General features: G+C 36.4%; 1 protein-coding gene across 1 annotated transcript; it reads right to left on the bottom strand.

Moving 5' to 3' along the window:
• Nucleotides 1–12,779: 12,779 nt before the first annotated feature.
• On the bottom strand, nucleotides 12,780–24,825 carry Cbr-nsf-1 (the record flags this gene model as incomplete). Its single annotated transcript, XM_002646426.2, has 12 exons — nucleotides 12,780–12,897; nucleotides 15,176–15,384; nucleotides 15,923–16,002; nucleotides 16,433–16,633; nucleotides 18,084–18,240; nucleotides 19,018–19,467; nucleotides 20,584–20,816; nucleotides 21,126–21,310; nucleotides 22,136–22,381; nucleotides 23,382–23,459; nucleotides 23,695–23,910; nucleotides 24,734–24,825. The coding sequence occupies 12 exons, from the start codon at nucleotides 24,823–24,825 to the stop codon at nucleotides 12,780–12,782; spliced, it is 2,265 nt and encodes a 754-aa protein (XP_002646472.2).
• Nucleotides 24,826–26,336: the final 1,511 nt, after the last annotated feature.

Genomic DNA, 26,336 nt, shown 5'->3' with positions numbered 1-26,336 from the left:
AAAATTCCAATTTTGAGCCGAGTTATGCTCCAAGGAGTTCAAAGGAACATTCACCCAACGCATCGTGTTCCACTTCTAAAAGTTCAATGTTGTTTTGTTCCGCTCCAAAACCTAATTTCCTCGTTTAACGGCTCGTGACCCACTTTTTCTTTGCAACCCGGTAGTTCCTCTTTTAAATGGCTCGTGGTTTTTGGAGTTTCTGAGATGAGACCGTCGCTCCAGTTGAATTGTTTTGATAGGGTTCAGAGGATGTGATTTTAAGGGGTCTGTGAGTTTGGTCAGGTTTTTGGGGGAGGGAAATGAGCCATTCGGATAGGTTTGGGCGGTTTCAAAAAATGAGGGAATTTTAGACATTTTTTCTAATTTTCAAGGAAAGGGGATAGGAACATTTTTGGGGATTCCAGCCTGAAAAACATGCTAAAGTTTTTACATTTTCTTTTCAACGGGCGTAGCTCGGTGTTTGCATCTTTTTGGGACTACCGTACCCCCCAGTGCTGACGTTGAGCTCAACCGGTAGTGGTATATCTCTCGAGGACCTTCATATCAATGTTTTATATAATTTTGTGACACTTAGTACGACCTACAACTTGCAGTTTTACTCATTTCAAAATTTTGAGTTTGGAGCAACTTATGACCTAGAAACCGTTTTGAGCTTTTCAACAGTTTTTTAGATGGACCCAACTAGTGTTTATACCATACTGTACCTCTTTTTCAGCTTTATAGCTAACATTTTTGATTGGGCCCAAAATGGAGGGTTTGAAGCGTTTTATGAGAAGTTAAAGTTATCAAGACTTCCGTGACACTAGGCCATCTTGTATGCACTTTGAGTTCAAATAAATGAGGTTCAAAGTGAGTTATGAGAGCTTAAAGTTAGTAGAACTTCCATGACACTCGTCTTACATGCAAGCTCAGTTATCTTCGTTCCTATGAAAGATATCAAAAAAGTAAAAACTGATAAAATGTTTGTGATAATGTAGTCAACGTTTTTGTAGCAAACTACTTTTTGGCACCTCTTATAGGAGCTGAGATAAATAGGATCAAAGTGAATGCTCGCCAGCTTCTCAGCTGCCTTCCAGTGGCTCTAACTATCCAAGCTTATCCATAAAACCTATGACTTTTTAGCCATCTAACTTTTAGCTTCTTATCCTGCTTTCAAGGTTCCAAGAAAGCAACATTCTTTAAATTGCATCATAACTATTGCATTCCTTATCTTCCCGCTCTCTTTTCCCGCGCTCACATTTCACAAGGTGGGGGGGGGGCCTTTATTGACCTTTTTTGCATTTCATCGCTATACTCTAATGATGAAAGGGTCCCGCGCTATTATCATCTGAATTAATCAGTTTCGTATATGATAATGGGGGTGTCATCCTCACTCGTCATATATAGATTGCATAACTCAGATAGCGCCGCGATCTTTGGATGCATCTTTTGGGGTTTCTAGGCTACATACAATTTAAGGACCCCCCCCCCCCTTATTTTTTAAAGTACTCACTCTTTTTATAAACCTTGATTCCCAGAAATTTTTGAATTGGGCCACGTTGAGAGGTTCAAAACGAGTATAAACATGGCTAGGCTCCGATTTGGACTTTACAGGCACAGAGGGTGTCCGCGCATCTCCCGAGGATTCGATTTTACAAAAATGTGGTCAACTACAAAATTGAAGCTCATTTCATGTTTAGTGTTATCTCAAATCTTCAGACAATTCGAAAAATTCTGGACCCCTTTTGTAGGGCCGGCTACCCTGAAAACTGCTCTTTGAATTTGTTTCCCAATGGTCAGTCACCACTACCAAAAGTTCAAAAACACCCCATAAGATGGCATTGTCAGATAGTCAAGTTTAAAGGCGCGTGTGTGACCGTGAAATGTTGACAAATGTGAGGAAGTTGAAGTGATTGTCAAAAGGGAAGGACATAAACAGCTGGTGTATTAAACGCCTCACATGGAGAAAATGAAGTTTAAAGGGACATGCTGCTGGAAGAAAGCTGCCAGAAGAAATTGAAGGAAGTTACAGTAATCCGGACAAACTGATACACAGATATCACGGCTCAGCTACCTAGATCTTACATAAAAAACGTCATTTTTACGAAAATTCTTTGAGCCTTTTTTTTTCAGCTTTCCCAGGGTCATACGGATATTCCGACATTATGTATTCTTTAGATTCTTTAGGTCAACCTCGTCATTTTTTTTTTCGGAGAATCCCTTTTTTGGGGATTTCGCGGGAACATCTAGAAGACGGTATCCCGTACTTTGGCTCTTGATTTTCTTCGAAATTTTGTAGCACTTTGTATAACCTACAATTTGCAGTTTGAATCATTTCAAAATTTTGGAGCAACTTATGACCTAGGAACCGTTTCGAGCTTTCCAACAGTTTTTTAGATGGACCCAACTATTGTTTATACCATACTGTACCTCTTTTTCAGATTCATAGCTAACACTTTTATTGAAACCAGTTATTCGAGCTTGAAGCGTTTCATGAGAAATTAAAGTTATCAAGACTTCCGTGACACTAGGCCATCTTGTATGCACTTTGAGTTCAAATAAATGAGGTTCAAAGTGAGTTATGAGAGCTTAAAGTTAGTAGAACTTCCATGACACTCGTCTTACATGCAAGCTCAGTTATCTTCGTTCCTATGGAAGATATCAAAAAAGTAAAAACTGATAAAATGTTTGTCATAACTTCATAACCATTTTTGTTGTTGACTACTTTTTGATATCTCTTATGGGTATTGAGATAATTGAGCTCAATGCACGGGTGGCGTTCTACCAAATGCTGAGTAGGCAATTTTGTAGTAGGCGATTTTTAGAAACCTCCAAAAGTTGTTTAGAATTCTCAAGCGCCTTTAAAGTCTACAAAGGAGTGAACTTTTGGTAGTGGTGACTGACCATTGGGAAAAAATTCAAAGAGCAGTTTTCAGGGTAGCCTACTTTGAGGTCCTACCAAAGTAGTCCAGAATTCTTCGAATTGTCTGAAAATTTGAGATAACACTAAACATAAAATGAGCTTCAATTTTGTAGTTGACCACATTTTTGTAAAATTAAATCCTCAAGAGATACGCAATGTTAAAGGGGGACCCTACACCCTCTGTGCCTTTAAAGTCCAAATAGGAGTCTAGTCATGTTTATACTCCTTTTGAAGCTCTTAAAGTGCCGATTCCAAAAATGGTAGGTTCATCACGGCAATCTGAGTTATGCAATCTATATATACGCGATCCACCAATGCCACAGTACCATCCTTTAACCCATTTATCTTGTTCTGGTCCATCAAAATGTATAGAAGTACTCATGGCAATTGATCCTATACCACAGAAATTCCCACCATTTTTTGCTTTCCTTTGTTCCGTAGCTCCTTGTCTTCAACATGTGTTTTGGAACACATGAATTAAGACTGGATGATTGCATAAATCACATTTTGCCTAGCAGAGGGGGGGGGGGGGGTCCATCGTACAGGTACAATCCCATTAAAAACCAAAAAGTACGGGGTCAAAAAATTCCGTAATTTTTATTCCGGAAGTTTTTTGATAAGATGCTCACGGAGCACAAACAAAAATCTTACTATTAGTACATAATTGGAGCATTGTCATGTGGAGTATGAAGACAAATTTAAAATGATACTACTTTCAGAAAAATTGTAGTAAACAACATTTTCTGTGTGTATAATATGGTTCTATAAAAAATGATAAAATTCGATAAGAGGAAATTTGCTGAAATTCAATTTTAAAAAAAGGTTAAAAAATCAAAGGGAAAATCAGAAAGACCCATTGAAAAAAAGTCAACTTTGAAGACCTACAAAAGTAGTCTATAATTTTTCAATTTGTCTGAAAATTTCAGGCTATATTAAACAAAATTAGAGCTTCAATTTTGTAGTTGACACTTTTTTTGTAAATTTAAGCCCTGGGGAGGTATGCCACCTTATAGAGACCCTGCTTTTTTGGTCGCCATCACTCCGCCCAACTTTGGAGCCTTAGGAAAGTAGGTCAACATCTTTCAATTTGTCTGAAAATTTCAGAGCATATAAAACAAAAATAGTGCTTCATTATTGTAGTTACCAACTTTTTTGTGAAATTAAGCCCTGGGGAGATATGCCACCTTAAAGGAACCCTCCTTTTTTGGCCGCCAGCGTGTCCCTTGGTGGCGCCCGTGGAGGTAGCGCGAAGTAGCGCCAACAAGGGAGAGTCTCTTTAAAGTGGCCTATTTCCTCAGGACCTAATTATACAAAAAAGTGGTCAACTACAAAATTGAAGCTCTAGTTTTGTTTAGTATTATCTGAAATTTTCAGACAAATTGAAAAAATTCGGACTATTTTTATAGGACTTCGAAATTATCATTTTTCCACTGAAATGGAAGTCAAGTGAAGAGTTGTAGTCATTTTTGTAGTTTTTGTAGTCAAACATATTTTTGTGAAAATCCTGGGGCGTTTTTTTTCCAAATTTTTCCATAAACTGCGTCATAAAAATTTCCGTGTGTCCAAATGTCCGGATATCCAATCCAAACGAAATTGGTGAATATTCAGTCAGTCTATCTGTGTTTCCAAGTGTCCGGATGGCTGCAAAATTGTTCTTCTGATCCTTTTTTCCAAATCATTTACTTTCCAACAAAAAATGTGTAGTCTACAAATTTCCAAAAATAATTCCAAAAATAAAATGAAGATTTTTCTAGAATCTGCTGACTTCTGAACTTGTCCTAAGCCACCCCATGTATGTCGTCGTTGAGGGCATTTTCAGTGGTTTCTCAAAACTCGGTGGACTGAAAAATTCTGTAATTAGGAAATCTGAAAATGAGAAAACGGAGGAGTGTGGGAGCTGGAGAAAAAGGGGACTGGAGAATTCTGAAAATTTCCACAAAATTTTCACAAAACTTGGAAAATGAAAAAACCACTTTCCAAAAATAATTTTCTGGACATTTCGAAATTTAGGAAAATTGAATTTTTTAAAGAATTTAGGCTATTTTCGGAATCGTTGGTTTGATCTTTCATTTTTTCTCCGCATTTCCAGATTTGCTAATTACAGAATTTTCCAGTCCGTTGAATGTTGAAAAAAGACTGAAAATACCCCTAACGACGACATACATGGGGTGGCTTAGGACAAGTTCAGAAGTCAGCAGATTTCTAGAAAAATATTCATTTTATTTTTGGAATTATTTTTAGAAAATTTGTAGACTACACATTTTTTGTTGGAAAGAAAAGAAATGAGAATATGGCGGAAGGGGGTCAGAAAAATGAGTTTTTTTCAGAATTTTTAAGAAATCTGGATGTCTGGACACACAGACAGACACATTGGATATCCGAAAATTTAGACATACAGAAGCTTTCTGAAGCTGTTTATGACAAAATTTGAAAAAAAAAACGTTCCAGGAGTTTTGAAAAATATGGTTGTCTACAAAAGCTACAAAATGCAAAAAATGGAAAAGGGAAGAGCTTAATGTTCTTCCTTTAATTGTCATTTTGGTAAAAAATTGTCCAACTTTGAAGTCCTGAAAAAAGTGGTCTAGAAGTTTTCTACTTGTCTGAAAATTTCAGAGTATACTAAACAGAAGTAGAAGTTGAATTTTGTAGTTGACCACTTTTTTGTAAAAAACTGATCCTAATGATATGCCGCATGGAAGAGACGGTACTTATCTTGGACACAGAGCCCCCCGTTGGCGCCAGCTGTGGCGCCGAAAAATGAGGGTCCCTTTTAGACTCCATATCTCCTGAGGGCCTTATTTTAGAAAAAAGATGTCAACTACAAAAATGAAGCTCTGTTTTAGCTTTATATACTCTGAACATTTCAAACAAATCAGACAAGGATGAACTATATTTCAGAGGTTCATTTTTCAACCATTTTTGATATGAAAGCAGACCACCCATTCTTCTTTTTTCTTCTTTTATTTTATTGCGTAATCTTCACAAACTATACAAACTATGTACCTATTTCCGTAATGTTTGCCATCTTTCGTTTGACCACTAGACCGTGAAATTCGCCTAAAACTTTTTTTCACAGTTTAAACAAACAATACAGTACGAAGAATTTACAAAAGTTTTCGAAAATTTTTCCAGGGATTCTAGAAGATTCTTTTTGAAAAATGATGATAATTCTCAGAAAGTTTTGAAATGTGTCGAAATTACAAATTTTTGTAATAATTTTCCTCAGAAAACAGTAGTAATTGGGAAATCCTTCGTCCATTTGATGAGTCATTGGACAAATAAGACTAGTTTTGAAATATTGGATACATGGAAAAATAAACTGGATGAAAAAATTTTGAAATTTCGAAAATTCGGGGATCGAAATAGTTGGAATTTGTAGAATATTTCAATATTCGAAATATCATAAAATAGGAATTTCAGAATCTCAGAATCTCAGAATCTCAAAATCTCAAAATCTCAGAAGCTCAGAATCTCAGAAATTCAGAATTTCAGAAATTCAGAATTTCAGAAATTCGAAATTTCAGAATCTCAGAATCTCAGAATCTCAGAAATTCAGAATTTCAGAATCTCAGAATCTCAGAAATTCAGAATTTCAGAATTTCGGAATTTCAGAATTTCGGAATTTCAGAATTTCGGAATTTCAGAATCCCAGAAATTCAGAATTTCAGAATCTCAGAATCTCAGAAATTCAGAATTTCAGAATTTCGGAATTTCAGAATTTCGGAATTTCAGAATTTCGGAATTTCAGAATCCCAGAATCTCAGAATCTCAGAATCTCAAAATCTCAGAATCTCAGAATCTCAGAATCTCAGAATCTCAGAATCTCAGAATCTCAGAAATTCAGAATTTCAGAAATTCAGAATTTCAGAAATTCAGAATTTCAGAAATTCGAAATTTCAGAATCTCAGAATCTTAGAATCTCAGAATCTCAGAAATTCAGAATTTCAGAAATTCAGAAATTCGGAATTTCAGAAATTCGGAATTTCAGAAATTCGGAACTTCAGAATCTCAGAATCTCAGAATTTCGGAATTTCAGAATCTCAGAATATCAGAATCTCAGAATATCAGAATCTCAGATTCTCAGAAATTCAGAATTTCAGAAATTCAGAATTTCAGAAATTCGAAATTTCAGAATCTCAGAATCTTAGAATCTCAAATTCTCAGAATCTCAGAATCTCAGAAATTCAGAAATTCGGAATTTCAGAAATTCGGAATTTCAGAAATTCGGAACTTCAGAATCTCAGAATCTCAGAATTTCGGAATTTCAGAATCTCAGAATCTCAGAATTTCGGAATTTCAGAATCTCAGAATCTCAGAATCTCAGAATATCAGAATCTCAGAATCTCAGATTCTCAGAAATTCAGAATTTCAGAAATTCAGAATTTCAGAAATTCGAAATTTCAGAATCTCAGAATCTTAGAATCTCAAATTCTCAGAATTACAGAATTTCAGAAATTCAGAAATTCGGAATTTCAGAATCTCAGAATCTCAGAATCTCAGAATCTCAGAAATTCAGAAATTCAGAATTTCAGAAATTCAGAATTTCAGAAATTCGAAATTTCAGAACCTCAGAATCTTAGAATCTCAGAAATTCAGAATTTCAGAAATTCAGAATTTCAGAATCTCAGAATCTCAGAATCTCAGAATTTCGGAATTTCAGAATCTCAGAATCTCAGAATTTCGGAATTTCAGAATCTCAGAATCTCAGAATCTCAGAATATCAGAATCTCAGAATCTCAGATTCTCAGAAATTCAGAATTTCAGAAATTCAGAATTTCAGAAATTCGAAATTTCAGAATCTCAGAATCTTAGAATCTCAAATTCTCAGAATTACAGAATTTCAGAAATTCAGAAATTCGGAATTTCAGAATCTCAGAATCTCAGAATCTCAGAATCTCAGAAATTCAGAAATTCAGAATTTCAGAAATTCAGAATTTCAGAAATTCGAAATTTCAGAACCTCAGAATCTTAGAATCTCAGAAATTCAGAATTTCAGAAATTCAGAATTTCAGAATCTCAGAATATCAGAATTTCGGAATTTCAGAATCTCAGAATCTCAGAATCTCAGAATATCAGAATCTCAGAATCTCAGAATCTCAGAATATCAGAATCTCAGAATCTCAGAATCTCAGATTCTCAGAAATTCAGAATTTCAGAAATTCAGAATTTCAGAAATTCGAAATTTCAGAATCTCAGAATCTTAGAATCTCAAATTCTCAGAATTACAGAATTTCAGAAATTCAGAAATTCGGAATTTCAGAATCTCAGAATCTCAGAATCTCAGAATCTCAGAAATTCAGAAATTCAGAAATTCAGAATTTCAGAAATTCAGAATTTCAGAAATTCGAAATTTCAGAACCTCAGAATCTTAGAATCTCAAATTCTCAGAATTTCAGAATTTCAGAATTTCAGAAATCCGGAATTTCAGAAATTCGGAATTTCAGAATCTCAGAATCTCAGAATCATTTCAGAGTTTTTGAGTTCAAACTTTTAAATTTCTGATTTTGGAATTCAAATAACGCTTGAGAATCCAGAAATTGGGGAACTCAGAATTCCAGAATTCTCGAATTCCGAATTACACGAATTCCAAACTTTTTAATTTTAAAAATTTTGGGATTTTTGAATTTTTTGGATTTCGAAAAATCGAATTATTTCACGAACAACCAGCAATGCAGAAAACTCCTCGAAATGTCATATTATGAAACCCTCCGTTTCTATCGTCCAGGTATTCTGAAATTACAAAATCCTGAAATTTCGATTTTCCGAAATTCTGAAATTCTGAAGTATTGAAGTTCTGAGATTCCGAGACTCTGAAATTCGAAATGTTTTTTTTGCGCATTCTGATCATTCAACGGATATCTGTTACCAGGAAGTTTGAGTAATCAGCCATTTTTTGAGAAGAAAAATGGAAAAAAACATGTGAAAAGCTCATTAAAGTTGTTTTTGTCTGGGAAAATGAAAAAAAAAACACACACACAAGAAAAAAATGTGATAAGCATTGAGCTAGAAAACGAAATTGAAAAAGTGATCATTCATTTTTTTTATTATGAAGAAAGGGACTTGAACGAAATTTCAGAATTTCAAAATTCCAGAATCTCAGGATCTTAGAATCTCAGAATCTCAGAGTCTCAGAAATTCAGAAATTCAGAAATTCAGAAATTCAGAAATTCAGAAATTCAGAAATTCAAAAATTCAGAAACTCAGAAATTCAAAAATTCAGAAATTCAGAAATTCAGAAATTCAGAAATTCAAAAATTCAGAAACTCAGAAATTCAAAAATTCAGAAATTCAGAAATTCAGAAATTCAAAAATTCAGAAATTCAGAAATTCAGAAATTCAGAAATTCAAAAATTCAGAAATTCAGAAATTCAGAAAATTGCGAAAATTTGGAAAAAAAATCATCTTTTTCAATATTTTCAATAAAAGTACAGTAATCTTCACAGGATACGGTAACTCTTTTGTAGCTACAGTAAGTCTTCAAAAAACCGAAAATTTGATCTCCCTCAAAAGGAGAGAGAGAGAGAGAAATCTCTGAAAACATTGAAAATTCAGAAAGTTTCTGAAAATCAATAGATTCTAAAAATCTGAAAATCTGGAAATTTTTCAAAATTTCAGAGTTTCAGGATCTCATATTCTCAGAGTCTGAGAATCTCAGAACTTCAAATTTTCAGAATCTTAGAATCTCAATCTCAGAATTCCGTCAAAAATCGAAATGTTCTAATTTTCAATTTTCCATGACATCATTCAACAATAATTGGGTGAATGTTGTTTGGTCAAGTGTTCAAAACCTAATTGATCAAATTCGTGAGAAAAGAGAAAAAACACAGAAATCAAAAAACGAAATGTCACCTAGATCAGCTGACGATTCGTTAAAAACGGGGATCAGAGGGAAATGATTCAAAGGCGCATCGTCAGTACCAGCAGCCAAAGTTCTATGCGCCTTTAAAGGAGGCGAGACAGCAAAAATTTTGGGGGACAGTTCGGGGGACGAAATCGCGCCGCGCTTATGTAGACCATCGGTCGTCAGGCGCCTTCGCGCCCCCGTAGCCCAGTCGGTAGCGGCGCTGTACCCCTGAGCTGCCTGTCATGAGTTCAACCCCTCATGGGGGTTCTCTATGCAAAATATCAGGAAAACTTTTTTTTTTGGTGTCTGGCCTCCTTTAAAGTTTCTAAAGAGCTATGGAAATTTTCGACCAATCAACACTAGTGGGATCATCTCAGGAACTACAGTACCCATTTTTGCAAGTATTCACGTTTTCAGCATTTCAAGTAGTATCATCTTGTAGCCCTTAAGTTTTTCTACCGTATCCAATTTTTGTAGACCAAGAACGTTGCTCTTAAAAGTCGCCACTCTACACGTTGACTTTGAGCTCATTTATCTCGGTTACTGTAGGAGCCATCAAAAATTTTCAGACTACAAAAATATTGAGAATATTATGGGCAACATTTTGTCAGTTGACAAATTTTAAATAGCTTTTAAAGGAACTGAGATAATTGAGCTCAAAGTGATCAGTAGCTAGATTCTAGATTTTCTTGCAAAACTTCTAGAGTCTTCTGAGCTACCGTACTCCCACCTCTGCCAAAAGCAACTCCAGAAACTACCGTACCTCCACCGAGGACTTTTGCATCATCGTCACGGCACATTTGATTCCAAACTATGTATTTAGCATTTGCACTTTTGTCCTTTGTTCCTGCAGTAGCAGACAGGTGACTCATTGGCACTGTGCCAGCCAATGTTTTCGAATCGTTTCGAAAAGAAATTGGCGCAAAAAAAGAGAGGGAGCGAGAGACGATTGTCATTTTCCTTTGCGACACATTGTGTCACATTTCATGGCCATATGTGCCCTTTTGCTAGGGAGGTGTGACGTCACTGTCAGTGGTGCCGGTCGGGGTGCCAGGTTAAAAAGTGCAATTAATGGGTGTGGGAGGCCGAGGAATGGTGCAAATGAGGACTACGTCATCAGGAGGGAGGGACAAGTAGCCGGAATATTCGGGAGATTGGAGGGTGGAATGAGGGATTGATTTCAGAATGCCAATCAACCCCGTCCATTTTGATACCAGATATCTCGGCTCCTGTGAGAGATATCAAAAAGATGTCAACTGACAAAATGTTTATCACAATATCAGCAACATTTTATCAGTTGACCACTTTTTGATACCTTCTACGGGAATCAAGATAAATTGGCTCAAAGGTAAAAGTTATAGGAGTCATTGAATGATACTAGACTATTTACGGTATACTTGTAAATCGACCCATAACTCGGCTCAAACTTTGAATTTCAGTTTGAATAAAAAAGTAAAATATAGAAATTGGAAATCTCTACAAAATGATATTAAATTCGACTATATCGAAACAGCGAGTTTAGAACTAGAAGCTGTGAAACAGTCGGGTTGGCCAGAGCGGCCCGGCAGTGACTCGCCCCGCTTGACGTTGCATAACTCGGCTGAAACTTGAAATTTCTTCTGGAATTAAAAAGTAAAATTTAGAACTTAAACAGCTCTACAAATTAATGTTAAATTCAATTATATTGGATTACCGTGTTTTGAACTAGAAACTGTGAAACAGCCGGGTTGGCCAGAGCGGCCGGCAGTGACTCGCCCCGCTTGACGTCACATAACTCGGCTGAAACTTTGAATTTCAATTTGAATCAAAAAGTAAAATATAGAAATCAAGGAGATCTACACAATTATATTATTCAAATATATTCAAGTACCGTGTTTTGAACCAGAAGCAGTGGAACAAGCAGAACGGCAAAAGCGGGCCGGCAGTGGGCATATCAACCGTGCCTGCCGACTCGCCCCGCTTGACGTCGCATAACTCGGCTGAAACTTCGAATTCCACATTTGAATAAAAAAGTGAAATGTAGAATTCGAGGAGATCTACAAAATGATATATAATTCGGCTATATTGAAATAGCTAGTTTTGAACCAGAAGCCGTGGAACTGCCGATTCTTCAAAATCGACTTCAGATCGGTTAACGCCGAAACGGCTTCTTTACAGTTGTCGTTTTTTAGCGAATCTCGCCACATTTAGTATCATACTGTAGATCTCATCAAGTTCTACATTTTACTTTTTGATTCAATCCCAAATTCCAAGTTTGAACCGAGTTAGACGCCGGCGCAACATCGACCTCGTTAAGCAAGGTTGATATGCCCTTCAACTTTAAGTCATTTTATCTCGATTCCTATGAAAGATATCAAAATTTTGTCAACTGATAAAATGTTGCTGGCATTATGATAAACATTTTATCAGTTGACACCTTTTTGATATCTTTTACAGGAACCGAGATAAATTGTCTCAAAGTTGAGGGGCCCTTTTATTACAGGTTTTTCGCCACAGTAGAATTTTGAGATTTTGAAAATTCTTAAACTTTTTCGTACTACAGTAATGCCTTCCCTTCAAAACAATGTTTAAAAAATACACATCAAAATCCACATTTTTATTGCTATAAATAAGTCAGAAAACTACTATATTTTTGAATGAATAAGATAAATCCAAAAATAGGAAGAAGAATTATTTTTCAGAGCCAAATCTAGCACAAAAACCATAAATATGGTGGGCGGGGGGGGGGGGACATAAAAGAAGAGAGGAGGAGAAAAAAGGGGGAAAGCTGAATGTGCGCTCTATTGATAACTACAGAGGGGAGTCCAATAGAGCGCGTTTGCCGAAAAAAAAATCGAATAATCAGGGCTTAAAATTGGAGGAAATTGAGTGGAGAAAAATAAATAAAAAAATTACATTTTTATAATGAATTTGGGCCTTGAAAAAGAGCCAAAAAAGTGAATTTTTTGGAAATTTTCTACATGAACATTTTAATAATTTAAGTCAAAAAAAATCTGGAATTTTCTAGGATTCTGGAATTTTCCAGAATTTTTTCTAGTACAAATTCGAGAGATTCTCGATTTTCTGAAGGAGTGTCGAGACACGATACTCGGGTTCACACTGTCGTGCCGATTCGATGAGCTCCAGAAGATGTTTGATGCCGACGCCGAATCTGAAATTTTGTCAAAAAAGTATAAATTGCAAAAGAAATCTGAATGTGAAAAACAAATATTCTGAAATTTTGAGATTCTGAGATTCTGGAATTTAGGGATCTTGAATTTCTGAAAATCTGAATTTCTGGAATTCTGAATTTCAGAAATTTTCGAGATTCTGAGATTCCAAGATTATGAGACTCTGAGGATCTGAAAATCCGAGATTCCAAAATTCTGGGATTCTATTTTGAGATTTTTAGACATTCAGATTTTCAGATTCCGAATTTCTGAAATTCTGAAAATCCGAGATTCTAAAATTCTGGGATTCTAAAGTGTTGAGTATCTGAAATTCCGGAATTTTGAAATTCTGAAATTTTCGAGATTCTGAAATTCCAAGGTTATGAGACTCTGTGAATCTGAAATTCTGAAATTCAGCAATTCCAAAATTCTGGGATTCTGGGATTCTGAAAATCCGAGATTCTAAAATTTTTGAGATTCTGAAATCCTGAAATTCAGGAATTTCAAAATTCTGAGATTCTGGAATTTCAAAATTCTGAGATTCTGGAATTCCGAATTGTTGAGAATCTGAAATTCCGAAAAATCGAAATTCTGGAATTCGACAATTTTAATTTTCTGAAATTCTGAGATTCTGAATTTCTTGAATTTCGATATTTCGATATTTCGAGATTCTGAAATTCTGAAATCCTGAAAATCCGAGATTCCAAAATTCTGGGATTCTGTAGTTCCAAAATTCGAGATTTTTAGATTCTGAATTTCTGAAAATTTCAGAAAAAATTTTCAAAATTTTCAGATTTTTTTGGCCGAAAATTATCGAAAATTATTCATTCAAGCAAAAATCAACTTCAAAAAATTCGAAAAATAAGTTTTTTTCGAAATTTTTTTTATTTTCATAGTTTTTTATAATCTGAAAATCGCGATTTTTGCTCTCAAAAAATCTGAAAATCGCGATTTTTGCTCTCAAAAAAAAAGTGATTTTTGGATTAAAAATTAAGTTAAAACGATGAGAGGAATTATAGTATTATAAACCCAGTCTTAGTGAAAAAAAAACGAAAAAAAACGTTCTTCGAACCAAGGAATGGCAACAAAAATCACCCGATTTTCAGGGTTTTTTGGGCTTCTTGCCCAAAAAAATCGCGAAAAACCGGATTTTTTCGCCTTAATTTCGTAAATGATATGATCCCAGATTATTATGGGGAGGGATCAAAAAGAAACGAAAAAAAAGGCTATTCTTGCACCTAAAGAAGGCAAAAAACGGAGAAAAAAACGGAGAAAACGGGGACTTTTCAAAAATTTTCAAAAAAATTCAAAAATCCGAATTTTGAAAAAATATTGAAAAATGACTGAAAAAATCAGTTTTTTCAAGATAAAAAAGGATTTCAAACTGGCTGAAAATTGTCCGAAAATTGGCTGAAAATTGTCTGAAAATGACTATTTTCAGGAATTTTTCGACTATTATGAGCCGATTTTCAGCCAAAATTTCAGGTATTTTTTGACTATTTTGAGCTAAATTTCAGCCAATTTTCAGCCAAAATTTCAGGTATTTTTTGACGATTTTGAGCTAAATTTCAGCCAATTTTCAGCCAAAATTTCAGGTATTTTTTTGACGATTTTCAGTCTTTTTTTCAACAGTTTTTCAAAAAAAAAAAAAATTAAAAACCAGAATGCCAAAATTTATAAATCCAAAAAATTCAGAAGAATAGAAAATCCGGAAAAGGTTAGAATTTATAGTTTTAGTGAACCTGAAAATTTAGAAATTCAAGATTTTTCAAAAATTCTCAAAATTTCAAAAAATTCGGTAAATCTGAAATTTTGAAATTTCAAAAATTCAAAAATTCAGAAAATCTGAAATTTCAAAAAACCATTTCCGAAAATTCAGAAAATTCAGAATTTTAAAAATTCAAAAGTTCGGAAAATCTGAACTTTCAAAAATTCAAAAATTTCGCAAAAAAAATCAGAAATTCAGAAATTCCAAAAAATTCGTATTCTAGAATTTCAGAAAAGGCGAAATTTGAAAAAAATCGAAAAAATTCGTAAAATCCGAAAATGTAAATTTTGCAAAAAAATATTGAAAAATGAATCCAAAAATTTCAGGCATTTTTGGACCATTTTTCTGTAATTTTCAGCATAATTTTAGTCATTTTTTCAGTCTTTTTTCAGCCGATTTTCAGCGAAAATTTCCAAGAAATTTTCAGCTAATTTCCAGGCAATTTTGACCGTTTTTCTGTCATTTTCAGCATATTTTTTTTGAAAAATCCAAAAAATCCAAAAACCGCTCACATTTTTCCCTCGACAAACGATCGGAGCTTGTGCTCGATCAACGGCAGCTGGTCGTCAGAATAAATGTTGCTCTCCTGAATCACATTCATCATTTGATCGGCTGTCGACAGTTTCGGAATATCGATTACTGATCCGAACACGTCCATCAGGCCCATATCACGAAGGAACGAACGGTCAGAAGACGTGGCGAGCACCAGAAGGCGGTGACCCTGAATTTTGAGAAAATTTTGAAGGATTTTAAAGAAATTTCAGAAACAAAACTGTCTATGTGTCTGTTTGTCCGGATGTCCAGAAAATTTTTCTCAAATTTTTGGGTTCAAAATGGCGATTTTTCTGCGTTTTTGATGTTTTTCTAAACCATTTTCCAGGTCTGTCTGTCTGTCTGTATGTCCAGATGTCCCAAACATCACTTTTCTCAGTTAAAAACTTCATTTTTCGGGTTCAAAATTGCGATTTTCTGCGTTTTTTGGTGTTTTTCAATAGGTTTTCAGGTCTGTCCGTCTGTCTCCAAAAAGCGCGCTTTTCCGTTCGGGTCCAAAAATAATTAATTTTTAGCGATATGTTCAAAAATTGGCGCAAATTTACTGATTTTTCAGCTAAATTTTCAGGATTTTTTTCGACCATTTTCTGTCTGTCTGTTTGTCCAGATGTCCTCAAAAAAGCTCAATTCCCATAGTTTTCTATCGACTTTTCTCTCTCATTTTTCTCTCTTTTTACGTCTGTCTGTGTTTCCAGATGTCCACTTACCGCCGGTGGTGGTGAATTGAGAAGCACCAGCAGCGCTTGTATGACCAAATTCGAGTAACGTGGTCCGACTGGATGGTAGTCTGAAAAAAGGAAACGGCGCGAAATTTGAATTTTTCGAAAATTCAAAATTTTGAAAAACCGAATTTTAAGCCAATTTTCGAGCTTTTTTAGCGAAAAAAATACAATTTTCAGGCTGAAAATCGCGACATTTCCAGACAAAAAAAAAACGAATTTTTTAGGCTGAAAATCGCAATTTTAAGACGTTTTTTTTTTTCGAAAATCGTCATTTTTCAGCTAAAAATACAATTTTCAAGCCGATTTTCCGCCAAAATTTCAGCCATTTTTTGACTATTTTCAGCCTTTTTTCAGCAAATTTTAAGCCAAAATTTCAGGTATTTTTTTGACAGTTTTTCTGTCATTTTCAGCATACTTTTAGTCATTTTTCAATAATCTTTGACGCTTTTCGATTTTCGGGCCGATTTTCAGGCCGATTTTCAGCCAAAAACCCACCAATCAATCGTTCCAAATTGTCAATCAATAGAACGCTCAATTTCGATCGTTTCGCGTCTTCGAACGCCTTCTTCAGTGCCATACACTTGGCGGATTCCGAGAATCCGACAGTGTCTTCTGGTGAGATCACTTTGACGAACGGGAAGTCAGAGCTCTTGGCGATTTGAGCAGCAAGGGACGTTTTTCCCGTTTTTGGGGCTCCTGGAAATTAGGGAAATCGGAAGTTCAGAGAAATTCGAAATTCAGAAATTTGGATATTCAGAAATTCCAAAAAATCGGATTCTAGAATTTCAGAAAAATCGAAAATTCAGAAATTTAATAAAAATCAAAAAATCAAAAATTCGAAAATCCGGAAAATCTGAAATTCCAAAAATTCAAAAATCCGTAATTCAGAAATTCAGAAATTCCAAAAATTCGAATTATAGAATTTCAGAAAAGGCGAAATTTGAAAAATTCAAAAATTCAAAAATCCGGAAAATCTGAAATTTTATAAATTTTTGAAAAAGTCCATTTTTTGACTTTTGGGCCGTTTTCACGGTCATTTTCAGCGTATTTTCAGCCATTTCCAGTCATTTTGCAATCATTTTTTAGTTCAGAAAAATCCAAAAATTCGGAAATTTGAAAAAATCAAAAAAATTCAAAAATCTGGAAAATCTGAAATTTCAAAAATTCAAAAATCTGAAAAAACCTGAAATTTCAAAAATTCAAAAAATCGAAAATTTCGAATTTCCGAAATTTGCGAAAATTCAAAAATTTCAAAAAAGCCCATTTTTTGACTTTTTGGCCCGTTTTCACGGTCATTTTCAGCGTATTTTCAGCCATTTCCAGTCATTTTGCAATCATTTTTTAGTTCAGAAAAATCCAAAAATTCGGAAATTTGAAAAAATCAAAAAAATTCAAAAATCTGGAAAATCTGAAATTTCAAAAATTCAAAAATCTGAAAAAACCTGAAATTTCAAAAATTCAAAAAATCGAAAATTTCGAATTTCCGAAATTTGCGAAAATTCAAAAATTTCAAAAAAGCCCATTTTTTGACTTTTTGGCCCGTTTTCACGGTCATTTTCAGCGTATTTTCAGCAATTTCCAGCCATTTTGCAATCATTTTTTAGTTCAAAAAAATTCAAAAATCCGGAAAATCTGAAATTTCAAAAATTCAGAAATTCGGAAATTCGAATTCTAGAATTTCAGCAAACGCGAAATTCGAAAAAATCGAAAAAAAAATCAAAAATCCGAAAATGTAAATATATTGAAAAATGACTGAAAAAATCAGTTTTTTTGAAGATAAAAAAGGATTTCAAACTGGCTGAAAATGTCTGAAAATTGGCTGAAATTAGTCTGAAAATTACAATTTCAGCCAATATTCAGCCAAAATTTCAGGCAATTTTCAGCTATATTTGAGTCAATTTTCTGCCAATTTTCAGCTAAATTTCCAGGCATTTTTGACCGTTTTACTGTCATTTTTCAGCCAATTTTCAGCCAAAATTTCAGGCATTTTTCGACTATTTTCAGCCTTTTTTTAGCCAATTTTCAGCCCATTTTCTAGAATTTTTCGACTTTTTTTCCAGCATTTTTTAACCATTTTTGACTAACTTTGAGCTGCGTTTTCATTTAGAATCATTTTAATTCATTTTCAGCCGATTTCATCTCTTACCTGCCAACACAGCCGATCTAAATCCACTATTCTCTGGATTTTTGACAGTATCCGCGAGGAGACTTCCCTCTTCGACGATTTGAGTGACTTCCGGTCCCCACACAATCATTCCACGTGTCAAGAAACGATTCAGCGATTCGTCAGAGCGTCCGAAGGCCTGGAATTCAGGGGTTTAGGGGGTTAGAGGATGGCGGTCGTGAAGATTTCTAGGTCACGGCCGCTTTAGACCCTTGTAATTGGTTCCATGCGCCTTTAAGATCAAATCGATATAGAAGGAAATTTTAAAGGCGCGTAGATCCAATCGCTTGGGTCTAATGTGATCGTGGCCTAGAAATAACCCTAGGCCATGTTGGAGTTTTCTAGGCCACGGCCGCTTTGGACCCATGGAATTGATTCTATGCGACTTTAAGATCGATATAGAAGAAAAAATCGATATAGAAGAAAATCTCAAAGACCCCTATTATGCTTGTCGGAGAAAAAAAGGTTAGAGAGTATTTTTTGCAGTCTAAATACGGTAGCGATATCGAAGCGGAGAGCCTAAATAGCACACATAAGGAGGAGACGCAGACACTTTTTCTCTGCGTCTCAACCTTTTTTTCTCAGACAAGCATAATAGAATCAATCGCAAGGGTCTAATGTGGCCGTGGCCTAGAAAAAGCCCCTAGGCCATGGTGGAATTCTAGGCCACATGTCCATCTAGACCCTTGTAATTGGTTCTATGCGCCTTTAAGATCAAATTGATATAGGAGGAAATCTTAAAGGCGTATAGATTCAATCTCAAGGGTCTAACGTGGCCGTGGCCTAGAAAAAGCCCGAGGCCATGTTGAAAATTCTAGGCCACGGTATTTATTCTATGCGCCTTCAAGCTCCAAGCATCACATAGGATGGCCGTGGCCTAGAAAACTCCCAGCCACCAAGACAAAAAACGGCTCACCGGCTTAACATCATTCTCCAGTGCATAATCAAAATCTCCGGAATTGATGACCAGCTTCTCAATTGCATCCGGATCGGCTTGCGCCTTGCCACCAGCCTTCACCAGACGATTCATAGCACTGGATTGGGCGGCACGGACGAGTCCCTCGAGTTCGGCACCCGAAAAGTTCTTGGTTCGTTTCGACAGATCCTCCAGGTCCACCTTTGGGTCCATCTTATTGTACTCTCGCATGCGGGCAGTATGGATTCTGAGGATTTGAAGACGTCCGAATTCGTCGGGAAGCGACACTTCCATTTGGACCTCGAGACGTCCGGGACGGAGGAGCGCCTCGTCGATCATGTCACGACGATTGGTCATTCCGATTACGAGGATGTTGTTGAGCTGCTCGACACCATCCATTTTCGATAGGAGCTGATTGACGACGGTGTCATGGACCGATGAGCTGCCAGCCTGAAAGTAACCATAGGATTACTGTAGGTCTTTTAGAGTTCGTGGGTTTATGGGACATGAGTCATTATATTGCATCCATGTATCCCATATTTCCATATTTCCATATACCCCCATAGACCCCATGTACCCCATATACCATATATACCTCATATATCCCCATATACCCCATATGGTACCATTTACCCCATATAGTACAATATCACCATATCGCCAATTTATCCCATGTACCCCATCTACCCATGTTCCCCATATTACCATATACCCAATCCCTTACGCATATGGGATACATGGGGTACGTGAGATATATCGGGGTATATTGGGTATATGGGGTATATGGGAATAAAGACTGGTCATGACAACATATGACCATATATCCCATGTTCCCCATACCCCTATACCTCATATTCATTTTTCCCCATATACCATATTATCATATACCCATGTACCCCATACACCCTATACCTCCACGCACATGGGGTATATGGGGTGCATGGGGTATATGAGCAATATGGGCGAATAGGAATATGGGGTACATGGTCTATATGGGGTATACGGAGGATATCGGAGCATAGCAATATGGACATATCGTTATGTGACTATGAGCTATCCTCCATATATCCCATATTCGCCATTTACCCCACACACCCATGTTCCCCATATCCCCTTTACCACATATTCCTTTTTTTCTTATATTACCATATTACCATACACCCATGTACCCCATACTCCCAATCTCTCCACGCATATGGGGTATTTGGGGTGTATGGGAACATGGGTTTTTGGAAGTATGGGAATATGGGGCATATGGAGGCATATGGGGGATATCGGGTATATGGGGTAAATGGGAATATACTCTACATGGATACATGGGGTCTATGAGGCCATTTTTGTTTCATATACCCCATACACTCCATATATCCCGTATGCCCCATATACCCCATGTACCCCATACTCCCAATCCCACCACGCATATGGGTTTATGGGATATATGGGGTATATGGGATATATGGGGTATATGGTGTATATGGGGTATATGGGAAAATGGGAATGCACCCATATGGGTACATGGGGGTACATGGGGTAAATGGTATCATTTTAGACCCAAAAACCCCTTACCATAGATCCTCTCTGCTTGCAAATCGCATCAATCTCATCGAAAATGATAATATGAAGTCCCGAGTTCGCTCCACACCGTCGCCATTCTTCCTCGGCGTCGGCGAACAGCTTTCGAACGTTCGACTCGGATTCTCCAACGTATTTATCCAGGATTTGTGGTCCATTGACAATTTTCGGCTCGCGCGCGTTGAGCATTTTTCCAATTTGTCGCGCCATCAGAGTTTTTCCGGTACCTGTGAAATTTGGAATTTTCGGCATTCACGAGGGGGTACTGTAGTGTCAAACTATGATGAAAAATCGATCATTTTCCCAGATTCTTGACAACGGGGGATCAAAGGGGGCGGGGCCTATTTTCACTGGATATGATAGAAGAATTCAAGAGCAGCTACAAACTGAGCCTACTTGGGGTACTGTAAATTTTGGCGTTCTGTAACTTTGCTTATAGATCAGCTACAGTACCTCAAATAGGCTCATTTTGTAGCTCTTGAGTTCTTCTATCATATCCAGTTCAGGTAGCTCAAAATGGTCTAAAAAGGCGCTACCTGGTGGTCCGTAGAGAAGAATACCACGAACGTGCTTCATTCCGAGTTGTTCAATGAATTCTGGCGGGAAGACTCTCGAAGCGAACGCGCGACGGAAGATGTTCGAGAACTCTTTGTCCAGTCCACCGATGCCCATTTCGGCGAAATTCCAGTTCGGATTGATGATCGAACGATAGGCGGATTTTCTGGAAAAAGTCGAGAATTCGGAAATTCAGAAATTCAAATATTCGGAAATTCAGAAATTCAAAAATCCAAAAATTCAGAAATTCCTAAATTCGGAAATTCAGAAATTCAAATATTCAGAAATTCGGAAATTCGGAAGTTCGAGAAATTCAAAAATTCAAAAATTCAAAATTTACAAAATTTTTGAAATTCGTAAAAAATGGATTTCTGGCTGCTCAGGTGGCTAATTTTCAGGCATATTTGATCCAATTTCCCGAGTTTTTCGTATTTTTTTTTGTCCATTTTGGGCCTAAAATGCTTATTTTCGTTCACTTTTTGTCTATTTTGACCCAATTCTTGTCATTTTCCGGTCAAATTTGACTCAAAAATTCGTATTTTTGGTCTATATTGGTCTATTTTGGTCCATTTAGACCCATTTTTCTCTATTTTTTGCATATTTGTGGTCACTTTTGACTCAAAAATTCGTATTTTTGGTCATCTTACAGTCAAATTTGAATCAAAAATCCTCGTTTTCCGTCAATGTTCAGTCACATTTTATTGAAAAATCATCGGTTTTGGTCATTTTCCAGTTAAATATGACTCAAAAGTGCTCATTTTCGGTAATTTTTCAGTCATTTCTGCTCGAAATTGCACATTTTTTATCGTTTTTCAATGAAATTTGACTCAAAAATGCTCATTTCTGGTCAATTTTCGGTCACTTTTAACTCAAAAATCATCGTTTTTGGACCATTTTGACTCAAAAATCCTCATTTTTTGGTCAATTTTGGTCAATTTCGACCTATTTTTTACATCTATTTTGAAGCTATTTTGGCTCCTAGAATCCTCACCCCTTGCTCTTTCCAACCAGATTGAGCATCGAGCCCTCTTCCTTATCGAAAATGACCACCGAATTTGGCAATAGTTGTCCCGACTCGATTTGCTCTGGCTTCGCACTGCTGCTCTGCGGCTCTCCATTCGCCGCCGCCTGTGCCGCTTTGTTCACATCGAACTGTTCGATGGATTTGACGACGAGGGACAGTGTGTGGGTCTTGTTCTTCTCCTTATCCTCGAAACGGAACGCAATTTTCATGGATCTGCAAAATTATAGGACATTTGTTACTTTTTTCAGAAATTTCGCCAAAAATAACATATTTGGGTGCGCTAAAAAATGCCCATTTTCAACTTTGGAACTATAAAAATAGGGATTTTGACTCCAAAATTGAGATTTTTGGGCTCAAAATTCACATTTTCGGGTCTAAAAACGTCATTTTTGAGCCAAATTTCAGATTTTCAGGTTCAAAATATAATTTCAGATCCGAAAATTGTCGTTTTGAGTGTCTTTTGTAACCCATAAATCGTAATTTTGGAGGCCGAATTTGGCATTTTTTGAGCCGAATATGACATTTTTTGGCTCAAAAATGACAATTTCAGAGCCAATTTCGATAATTTTGGGCGCCAAAATTCACACTTTACGAACCGAAAATCGTTTATTTTAGGGCCAAAAATGCATATTTTCCGGAAAGACAATCGTTTATTTTTGGGCCAAATATCGTATTTTCGAGGTCGGAATCCTTGTTTTTTGGCGCTCAAAATTCACGATTCCGGACCCGAAATTTGTTATTTTCAGAGCCAAATTTAGTATATTCGAGACCAAAATTGACATTTCCCGAACCGAAAATCGTTTATTTTAGAGCCAAATATGGTATTTTCGGGGTCAAAATCGTCGTTTTTTTTGGGTAGAAATAGACTCTATTTCAGAGCCAATCTCGATAATTTGGGCGCCAAAATTCACACTTTTCGAACCGAAAACCGTTTATTTTAGGGCCAATTTCGATATTTTCGGGGTCAAAACTATTGTTTTTTGGGTCAAAATTGACAATATAGGTTCAAAATTCTTATTTTCTGTGTGCTAAATTTGGCCCCTTTCTGGTCAAAAATTTGTTATTTTGAGAGCCAAATTTAGTATTTTTGAGTGCAAAATGGGCATTTTTAGCCCTGAAATCCTCATTTTCCTCCCCAAAAAAACCCCTTTTTTTCTGGATTTCCATCTGTAAATCTGTCCATCCAGATGTCCCTCCCCGTCTCTCTACTCACTTAGTGAACGCCTGTCCTCCGAATTGAATCGAAAACTCGCGAGCCATCAAGTCAGCATTCAGCGGTTCGGCAGTCACACTGAAATATCAAAAAATGGCTGAAAGTCCTTATTTTATGGTCATTTAAGCTGGAAACTGGGTGAATTTTTGCTCAAAATCCTCATTTTTTGGGTAATTTTTCGCCTAAAATCGTTTTTTTCAGGTCGAATTTCGATCGAAATTAGTGATTTTAGCCTTGAAAAACCTCAAAAATTGGGTTTTTCGGGGTCATTTTTCGCTTAAAATGAATATTTTGGGCCTTTTTCAGGTCCTACTTTTTCTTATTATTGAAATCCGCAGATAAGACAATCGATCCAATGTATTCGGATGGTTTGTATTGGAACGGGGTCACACGAATCTCCTGATCCAGCGACAGTACCGCCCAACTTCTGTGTGGAACACCGAATGCGATTTCTCCCCGCTTCACCGCCGGATCATTCCGAATCGAGAAGATGTAGCTGTGCGCCGGTCCGGGATTGACTTTGACGTGTCTGGAAATGTGAACAATGAGCTGAAAGTGATCGTTTTCCTAGAAAATTCCAGAAAAATCCAATGAAAATGAGCTAAAAGCTAAAATCGATCAATTTTAGCTAACTTTAGGTCGATTTTTTTGGAAATTTCCATCGAAATTGGCTGTAATTCGGCAATTTTCCCTTAAAATTCGAGAAAAATCGACTAAAAATGAGCCAAAATCAATCATTTTCCCTGGAAATTCTAGAAAAATCGACTAATAATGAGCTAAATTCAATAATTTTTATCGATTTTCAGCTAATTTTCAGTCAATTTTTGGGCTAATTTGGCTTTAAATTGACTAAAATTCGGCAATTTTCCCTGAAAATTCCAGAAAAAATCCATGGAAAATGAGCCAAATTCGATGATTTTTAGCGATTTTGGCAAAATTCAGCTCATTTTTCCCGAAGAAAATTGGGAAAAAAAGCTAAAATCCATCAATTTCAGCCAATTGTGGGTCGATTTTTCTGGAATTTCCCATTAAAATTGGCTAAAATCGGTCATTTTTCCTTAAAATTCTAGAAAAATCCACTGAGAATGAGCTAAATTCGACAATTTTCATCGATTTTTAGCTCATTTTTCGTCGATTTTTTCAAAATTCAGCTCATTTTTCCCGAAGAAAATTGGGAAAAAAAAGCTGAAATCCATCAATTTCAGCCAATTGTGGGTCAATTTTTCTCAAATTTTCTATTAAAATGAGCCTAATTCCGGGGGAAAAAACCGATTTTAGCTAATTTTAGGTCGATTTTTCTGGAATTTTCTACTGATTTTAGCTAATTTCGGCCCCTTTTCACCCCCACTAACTTGATTTCATTCGCATTGAAATCGTCTCGATTCACATAGGCGAAATTGGCCAAAGTGTGCGCCTCGGATGGCGCCTTCCTGACATGGAACATTGTTCCGTCCGCGTAGCTGGCGATACTAGACGTCGGACGGTGATAATGGGTTTGAGATGATGATGGTGGAGCTGCCGGGCGATCTGAAGAGCGCGAAAAAAATTCATAAAAATCAATAAATTTGGGGTCAATTAGGGTGAGAGTGCGGCAATTTTCAGCGATTTTAAGCCCCAAAAAACCAGGATTTTTAGGAAGCATATTGTAGTTAGATTACGGTAGCATACGGTAAAAACTTTTGGAAAAATTTATCTTGAAAATCACGATGGTTTTCTTCCCGAAATCTCCTTTTTTTGCCTATTTTTAAGCCTGCATTCGCTTGCGACCGCTACGCCGACACGCGACGCGCGACCTAAAATTGGCTCGGTGCCAAATTTGAAATCGAGAGGTCCCCTCCGCTTCAAAATGAAGTTTTCCAATATCCTCTCCTCCCTAATTGTCTCTTTCTCTTTCTCTCTCTCTCTCTCTCTCTCTCTCTCTCTCTCTCTCTCTCCGGACACTCTCCGGAGAGAGCGAGAGAGAGAGAGAGAGAAAAATTGTGGTGGCTGGCTGGCGGAAGTATCCCTATTGCTCAGCTTTATTCTCCTACTGATTGGCTTGGAAGAGAACAAATCCAATTTTGGAATCTGTCCGCGCTGAGGGTCTCCATGTCCACCCTCTGCTCCAAATGCACAGGAATTACCCCAAAGGACGATGGAGACCAAAATTGAGGGGTCCGATTTGCATTTTTGAGAGCTTTTTATTACTCTCGTCTGAAATCAATGCACGTTGCGGCCGAAAATTTACTCAAAATCGCATCGTCGGTCGCACAGCGAAAAAACAAATTGATGCATGCGCCTTTAAACACCGTACCTCAGACGTTTTTTTATTTTGGGCCCTATTTGGCTGTTTTTTTCTATTTTATAAGAAATATAAATTGAAGATTTATAAGAATTAGACAAAAATAGACAGAAACAAGCGAAAAAATGAGAGAAAAAGGCAAAAATTCGATAAATGTTGAGGTACTGTATTAAAGGCGCGTGCAATAATTTGAAAAATACAGTAAGGTTCTCTCTGTGGGCGCTAAGCTCCGCCCACCGTTGTTTTCTCGGCCGCAACGTGCATTGATTTCGGACAAGAGTAATATATGGAGGAAATTTGAAAAAAAAACCAAAAAACCGCTCTAAAAATGGCATGATTAATGGCTCTATTTCCAAGAGAAATTGCCTTTTTTTCAAAAAAAAAAAACGGCGGAAATTTGAAAAAAAAAAGATTATTTCCGGAAAAAACAGGGCTTAAAAAGGGCAATTTGAAGGAAAATCGAGCCTTTTTTTCTCATGGAAAAATCACACGTAAAATGAAGGGCACTTTAAAGGCGCATAACTCGGCTCAAAATTGGAATTCCGGCTCGAATCAAAAAGTATACTGTAGAACTCAAGGAGATCTACAAAATGATACCAAATCCGACTATCTTGGAACACTGAGTTTTAAGCTCGGAGGCTCAAAATCCAGAACTCCAATCTAGTCGAATTTAG

This window comes from Caenorhabditis briggsae (assembly GCF_000004555.2).
Source record: "Caenorhabditis briggsae complete genome, chrI, whole genome shotgun sequence".
Lineage (NCBI taxonomy): Eukaryota > Metazoa > Nematoda > Chromadorea > Rhabditida > Rhabditidae > Caenorhabditis > Caenorhabditis briggsae.
This window is presented reverse-complemented; position numbering and strand designations above follow the sequence as displayed.